This window comes from Brassica napus, chromosome C9 (genome assembly GCF_020379485.1).
Source record: "Brassica napus cultivar Da-Ae chromosome C9, Da-Ae, whole genome shotgun sequence".
NCBI classification, from domain to species: domain Eukaryota; kingdom Viridiplantae; phylum Streptophyta; class Magnoliopsida; order Brassicales; family Brassicaceae; genus Brassica; species Brassica napus.
In genome coordinates this window covers 56,685,256-56,693,374 of record NC_063452.1, presented here as the reverse complement: position 1 = coordinate 56,693,374, position 8,119 = coordinate 56,685,256, and the positions used below count along the sequence as shown (strand labels likewise).

At 28.8% G+C, this 8,119-nt stretch overlaps 1 protein-coding gene across 1 annotated transcript; it reads right to left on the bottom strand.

Annotated features, from left to right (window-relative positions):
* Positions 1 to 267: 267 nt before the first annotated feature.
* Positions 268 to 7,285, bottom strand: LOC106383785 (homeobox-leucine zipper protein HDG10-like). The gene is made up of 10 exons (XM_048769088.1): positions 5,319 to 7,285; positions 5,104 to 5,221; positions 4,604 to 4,795; positions 3,754 to 4,266; positions 3,059 to 3,154; positions 2,750 to 2,959; positions 2,138 to 2,318; positions 1,447 to 1,715; positions 1,234 to 1,323; positions 268 to 884 (listed from the first exon to the last, which is right to left on the bottom strand). Exons 1-10 carry the CDS (start codon positions 5,435 to 5,437, stop codon positions 501 to 503), a joined length of 2,172 nt encoding a protein of 723 aa, XP_048625045.1. The 5' UTR covers positions 5,438 to 7,285; the 3' UTR covers positions 268 to 500.
* Between the last annotated feature and the right edge of the window lie 834 nt (positions 7,286 to 8,119).

Sequence of the window (8,119 nt, the reverse complement as noted above, 5' to 3'; positions counted from 1 at the left end):
GAGCCGAACCAGACATCACCAGCGACCTTAAGACTATCAAGCTCAATTATACTCGGGATCGACTTGAACCGGCTAAGGAAGCGTGACCGAGGTACACTCACACCTAAACTTACATAATCTTCATCAATTAGTGATGAAGTGTAACTCTTACGTAAACTTAAGAGTTACACTTCATCACTAATTGATGAAGATCATATAACATACTATTAAATAAAACTTATTTGAATAGAAATAAATACTTGAAAATGAAAGCAATAACAGCTTAGATAATCTTAAAACAATATCATAAAGAAACAAGCCAAACCGGCAACAAACATAACATTGTTTTATCTAAGGGCCTTCCCTTAGACATCAAATTATTATAAGTTTTTAAACCAACCAAAAGCATGAAAGATATGAGTTTGATTCAATAAAGAATCATCAGAGAATAGTCTTCTCACTCAAAAACATTAAAAAGATTTAAAGAGAACGAAACTAGTTTGAGAACTGTGAAACAGCTCTCACTGACCATCATCGCAGTTAAGCATGCCTTTAACCCTTCGAATAGTCGAGCTAAGCAAGGTATGGACTTTGGTGGTCCATTCATTCATTTGGTCTTCTTCAAACATAGTCGGACCAGTGACGAGGATCTGGAAAGCCACCGTGAGGAGCGTCTTACAATTGTCGAGGCCACCGTCTAGCTCAGCGGCAGAAGGAGGACGGCCGTCACGGGAGATGACGAAACCGGATGGGAGGATTGGAATGCTTGAAGGATCGACATTGCCTAAAAAGGCAGCGTGTGCTGTCCTTAGGTCCACTGGTGCGTAGACCACCATACCTCCTAATGCGTCTATGAAGCTGTCTTGTATTATCATCAAGGCACCATTCTCCGTTGCACTTGAAGGCTACATAACATATTCATATACAGATAAACGAACCATTAGTTATCTTGTCAAAAGAATCAAAGTTAATGCAATGACAAATACATTAAACTGCAATGTAAATACTTCCATGAGAAAGTAATATAGATGTGGGTTACTTTGAAAACATAGAATATTTGATCTACTAAAGAGATGATGAATCAACTTGCGGTTTGTGACACCAAAAATGTGAAACATATATGAACGTTATTTAACTTAACTCTATCCATTGAATTTTTTTTTGCACCTTATCTATAACAACATCGCTATTGAAAATGTTAATGTATATTATTAGCTCTTAAAAAGAAAGAAAGAAAGAATGAGTAATGTATACCTTGAGGATATTCACACAATTCTTATTGTCTGCTCCAGTGACAAAGCGAGCGACCTCAGTGACCGGACTCGCTTGGCAGAGAACGTCCCACTATTTTTCACATACAACAAATAGATTTCTTGTTAATTGACAACAATGTGAAAATAACTACATTTGTATCAATAGATATGGACTTGTGCAATCAAAAGATTCTTGGACTTCCAAGATTCTTACCTGGTGGCGAACCTCAAGATTTTTGAGGAAGTTGTAGACTTGGAGAGGAGCCAGAGGGAGACATAAAGATAAACCAGCGCAGACAATGAGACCGGCAGGTTGACCTACTTCTTCGTTTACCCGCACCGATATCCTAACTCCGCTACTGTTGGTTGCAGTCTGTTGCGAAAAACCGGATTTTTCAGGCATTTTTAATATCCATGCGAAATTCTTCGACATTCTTTCTCCTAAATCCATGACCCTCTTTCTTCCGTCCATGGTGTCCACAACTATATAAAAAAGAAGAAAATAAAGTATTTAAAAGATTAATTAGGCACTATAAGAGATTCATGTTTAAACGGGTGCTTAGATGTAGCCTACACCAATTTTTAAAATATCGTTTTAAAAAAATTTAAAAAGACGTCTAGATGTAGTCTATATTAATTTTTAGAGCACTAATATATGTATATATATAAGATTTTTACCTAATAAAACTAGCATTTGTCAGCATCGTTGTTGCATATTAGAGTTTTTTTCCCAAAACTCAAAATATTACTTTCTCAAAGAAAAAAACCTCAAAAGATTATGAATAAAAATAATTTGTTTTGTTTTTTTGACAAGGGTTTAAAATCATTTGGCTCACACATCACAAATATTAATTTGACCAGGTTGATATTATATAGTATGGGATTCTGATAAATAATATATGTACCTCCGGGGAAGTCGGTGGTCGGCAAGCCAGAGACGGAGTAGAGAGACAGCCTCTCACACATTCTCTCAAGAGTAGCGGTCCAACGACGAGCTCCGTAGCCAAAGCCGCCGCATAAGAGGTCTCTGTAAATCCGATGTGACCGGACTTTATCATTTACTTCCACGTGCTCCATCCACGTCACCTGCTCATTTTTCTCTCTCATAGTTTTAGTTTCTATATGGCATCGCCAAAATATATTGCCATGTTTTACATGTTTTGACTATTTTGTTTTCCAGCAAAATAGTGTGGTATGTTTTAAAATAATGATCAAATCACATTCTAATTTTTGATTACGAAGGCAACTGAAAAGCATTTAGGACTATAGTAAACGAATCAATCACATTCTAATTTTTGTAAATAAACAAATATATTTTCTTTATAACCTCACTAGACGTCATTAGTCAAAATTTGAAGTGATCTAACACCGAACGATTTTTAATAGTTTTTGATGTAAAAAACCTGGCTAGATGCTACCTTAACAAGATATATGAAACTATTTAAAATAAGTGAAAGCATATTTATATATATATATATATATATATATATAAATTCTATTTAGACAAAATATGAGACCTTAGAGTGACCATTGGGCAAGGCTTGGATGAGACAACCGGAAGGACGTTTGACGCAAGCCGGAGTCTCAAACTCAAACTCAAAGGCTACTTGATGGTACGAAACGTCAGCAATCACCCATACATCTTCCTCCAATTGTTGGCAACATCTTAGGATCATAAACTCTCTCGGCGGCAGCAATGGCGACAGTATGTGCAGTTGCTCATACATCTATTTAATGTATCAGCCCGTTTTTATGTGTTCACCAAGTACTTATATGTATATATTAAGAGTTAAACATAAAATTATAAAATATTATAAGATTCATACCAATTTCGAGAAGTTTCTTCGTGGATCCATGGATTCTAGCACGTGAATCGTTTTAGCTTCACTCACAATTGTTGAGAAAAGATTAGCCCATTTCTCCTGTAACAATTTATATATTAAAGCTGAAATAATTTATAAAAACAGTTTTCTTTCTTATTTGCTAAAGAAAAGGAGTTTTCTTATCAATTTTCTTATAATCATGGCATATAGACTAACAAAAATTTACCCAAACTTTTTATATACATTAATTTTAGTGAAAGGACAAAACTATAATAATAAAAGTTTAATAAAAATTAGTGTGTAATTGTAAACATCTTCATCATTTATATATGTTAATTTAAATATATACAATATGGAAGAAAACAAAAAAAACAGCAAAAAATTGTCAAAATATAATAAAATTCCTATGTAAAATGAATTTAAAATATAAAATATCATAAAATAAATATGGTGTAAAACAGATTAAACTAAATAAATATATAATTATTATTAAATAGTTGATTACTATAAATATAGATGTAAAATATGATTAACTATTCGAGTAAAGTAAAAGATAAATGTTGGGTCCGTAAAATTTGTCATGTGAGAAGGGGTACTAGGAAGCAACATTTTTATAAGCATTGAACACGGCTCTAACTATTTAATATAGAACAAATAAGAATATCATTTTTTAGTAAAGTTTAAATAACATTACGTACCGTATCTAAAAGCATGTTAACCAAGTTTTTGGCATCCATTGGAATCACCGCGACTTCCTTGGAAGACTCAATACGAGAACTTGGACTCTTAAAATGACTGGGATTGGTAAACGTTTTCTCATAGTTCTTTTGATCAATGACGAGTCTACCATCGATTGATGACTGGATCCACATCGATTCTTCAGTTTGAATTAGAGTTATTACCTCCGTCATGGCAGTTACCATCGCTTCAGTCATCGTTACTTTCTCCATTTGAGATAGCGGCTGGAAACGTTGCAGTTGTATAGGGTTTCGCGGTTGAGGTGGCTGGCCAATGTTTATGCGTTCACGAGAGTATGGTTCTCTAACCAAGCTTGATGGCTCCACGCGATAGTTGGAAGAGCTTCCATATGTGACATGTGGATTGTTGGAAGCTGAAGCATACAGTGATGGAGCATGGTGATAGGCCAAAGCATTGAAGCTAGGTCTCGAGTGGCCTTCGCTCTTGTTTACCAGACTTGAGAGTCTATCTCGCTGATATTCATATTTTGATCAATAAAAACATTAGTAATGTAGATTTATACACTTTAGTTTGAGAAAAAGTATGACAGTTCGTAAAACCATATTAACAAAAAAACAAATCGACAAGCCAAAAAGTTCAACTAAGAAAATCATTTTAAATTAAAAGACTTGTTTGTTTTGTATATTTTATAGATTTATTTATATTGTCTATCCATGACCATAAATATATTAAGTTTAACTCTAACCAAGATATTATAGTGTTAGATTTAAGATATTCATTTAATAAGAGAACAATTGATGAAAATCACAATACTAATTGAAAACTGGAAATTTATGCATGAAGACATACCTCTTCTCTGAGATATGTGTTATGTGTCCGGAGGTTTTGGAGATAGAGTGCGCGTTCTCCCTTCCCAGGACGAGGGCCACCACATGGCGGGCAAGTCACAGTGTTCAATGCTTCTTGCAGAGCTTCATTCTCACGTCTTATTTTCATATTCTCTGTTCTAAGTGATGCATTGTCTGCTTTTTCACTTTGAGTCTGTAATTTATTTATTTAAAATAAAACAAATATATGTTAACAATTTTGAACTCATCTAAAAATATTCATATTTTTATTTTGAGTATGCAGATACTGTTTAAACTCTATTGTAGTAAGAAAGAAAAAAAATCTGATATACATCCAATACTTTATTTTTAACGAATTAAATAATGACTGGTAGTGTTTCAAAATAATAATAATAATGACTGGTAAATTACTCGCACTTGTTTTAGTTAAAGAAAATTAGTTCATGTCATGTACGGAATTATAGTATGTAGAAATAAATACTAACTACAACAAAAAGTTACTTTGGCTTGTGTTCTTTTGTTTTGAAACCAAAATTTGATTTGTTTTGGTTTAAGTTTCAGTTCTTCTCCCAATTTAAGTCGCTGTGAATCGTCTGGATGATGACACTCCTTGAAATACCTAAAGTTTACAAAATATTAATTAGTTTTTTTTTTTTTTTGTCATCAAGAAGTTTTTCATTTTTTAAAAATAACTATAAACTAAATTAAGATCTTACGCTTCGAGCCTTTGAATTTGATGGTTAGAGTGGCGATGGTAATTCTTCTTATCCCCATCGCTTGTGTTAAACGAAGTTTCCTGTTCATCACTTGAACTGCTATCACGACTAGAAGCCATTTTTCAGCCCAAATGAAAGAAATATGCATAATCTATTAACCATGTAAAAGCTATTTATATAGAAAACAGTGAAAGACATATGGTTTAATTTTTTTTTTATTATTATTTTTCCATGGTGTAAAAGTTTTTTCTATGACCTCAAATTTTTATTAATAATAAACGAAAGGCATAAAACCTCATTTTTGTCAAATAAAAACTCAAAAACAAGACAAAATAGAATCATTTATGAAGAAAATCTCATTGCAGATTTCTTTTTTCTTTTATAGACGTTACTGTAAAGGTATTATTGAAATATTTTTCTATTTATATATTTACTAAAAAATAAATTATTTTCTATTACATTTCGGATTTACAGTCAGTTTCCACCTAGCGACATTGGATAAGGATTAGAGGACATACTTTTAAATTAATAATTTAAATATTTTTTTTGTCAACAAATTAATAATTTAAGTATATTGCCTAGCTATGATTTAATCAAGGTGAGGTGTTGACAAACAAATGTTGAAATGCGAAAACGGATTTTTATCATCCCCTAAATTAAAACATAATAAAGTTTGGGTGTCCACTTCTAATAATAAGCATGATTTATTTAAATGATTAAAGTAAATTATAGAGGGATTGGCAGAGAAATTAAGAACAAAGGGACATATATATTGGCAAAACAAGTTATCCATGGAAACCAATTGTTTCAGTTTCATTATTATGTTCCAACATCAATATCCAATGTATTGCATCACGATTATGTATGCTCAAATTCAAATTAATGAAAATATAAGTTGACTAAAAAAAGAATAATTAAACAAAAAACTTCAGATGATTTATTAAATTACGTTTTACAAATCTAGAGTTGGACTTTTTTCATGTAACTATATGTATATATATTGTCAAAAAACTGTATAAATAATTTATGCACCAAAAAATTATATATTTTAAAAACTTTATATACACAAATATGCTGAGCGCTATATTTAGCGTATTTAGTCAATTTTTAAAATTATGAATTCAAATTTAATAAAACCAAACTTTAAATATACAAAATATAACTATAAACATATTTATTTCTTAGAACATGATACTTATAAATATTAATATAAAAATTCTATAAATAATTTTACAAAAGAAACAGACGGACTATATGTTAGTAATATCATGTTATAATTTTATATTAATTCAAATAGTTACCATGATTTTTTTTTTGAAACATGTTCTATACAACTGTATTTGAATTTTTTTGCTTGGTATATTCAAAATAATATTTTGTGTGCATATTCAAAATATTATTCTATCCATATATCTTTTGTGTGCGAACTCTAAACATTGATAAAAAAAACAATAATATGGTATTAGTACGGAAAAACCAAAAAAAAAATATATCAAAGACCAATATTAAGGAAGTTTAGTATGTTCTTTGTGAAAAATCATTTTGGTATATCAAATAGTATTTAAAAACATGAATAAAACAAAACAAAACAAAACAAAACATAATTGATTTCTAAAAGTATTTTTTATATGGTATTAGTGAGAAAAACAAATATTATAGACAAAATTTGAATGTTGTTTAGTATGTTCATTGTTTATGTTTTAATATTTTTGAAAAATCAGTTTGGTATCAAAGAGCATATTAAAATTATGAATATAACAAAATAAAATATAATTGAATTCTAAAAAAAATTATAGTTGAATGATATCAACATATATATTATCTAATTTAATTTTTATTCTAACAACTATTCAATTGCTTATGTATTAAGTTTTGATTTAATTTCATGCTAATAATTATTCAATTATTTATATATAATAATATTGATTTATTTTTGATTATATGATATAATTAAAATAAGCTTTAGGTTTATACAGAAAAAATGACTACACTATTTTAAAGGATTTATTCATTTGCTATATAAAAAAATTAAAATTTTACTCATATAAGTATAAATTTTAATAAATAACTTTATGAGAATATTGGAAATCTATTTTTTTAATAAGCAGAATCTATAAAAAAAGATAATTAGATTTTTATGTAAAAAATTATAGGATTAAAATATAATTATTAAAACATATATATATATATAATAAAGATATATGTAATTCATAAAATATAAGAAATAAAAAAATTGCAACATATGATGATTATAACACATATTAAAAATCGACATATGAAATATTATAGCTATAATAATGTACTTACATATATATATGTATATATATATATATATAAATTGATTTGGTGCATAATTTTAAAATTTTAATATTTGATGTCTTTATTTTTAATATGTTTTATCTAGTGCATAATTTGAAATTGTAATATTTGATGTTTTTATTTTTAATATGTTTTATGTAAATTTTGTGGTAGTTTTGGCTTTTCTTTCTCAAATTTGTCAAAAATTATGAAATTATTTAAGTAATTTTTACATTATATTAAACAGATTTTATAAAAATATCTTATCATATTTTATAATCAAACTATGAATAATAAAATAATTTCAGTAAACTTTATTTAATAAGATGATTAAGGTAGTATAGTGTTTATGGTATATATCATTAATTATCAAAACTAAAAGTACAGACAATGAATCTATGGAATACAATGATTTTTAATAATATAAATTGATTTATTTCTTTAAAAAATATATTCCAAAACTAATTATTACAATTTGTAAGATAATTTTACTTATATAAATT

Bases quoted from the DNA above. Each gene is read 5' to 3' on its own strand.
- LOC106383785 (XM_048769088.1), bottom strand. From the start codon at position 5,437: ATGGCTTCTAGTCGTGATAGCAGTTCAAGTGATGAACAGGAAACTTCG. The intron at 2,960-3,058 runs GTATGAATCTTA...TACATTAAATAG, and splicing joins GAAGAAACTTCTCGAAATTG to ATGTATGAGCAACTGCACAT. The intron at 1,324-1,446 runs GTAAGAATCTTG...TGTGAAAAATAG, and splicing joins ATCTTGAGGTTCGCCACCAG to TGGGACGTTCTCTGCCAAGC.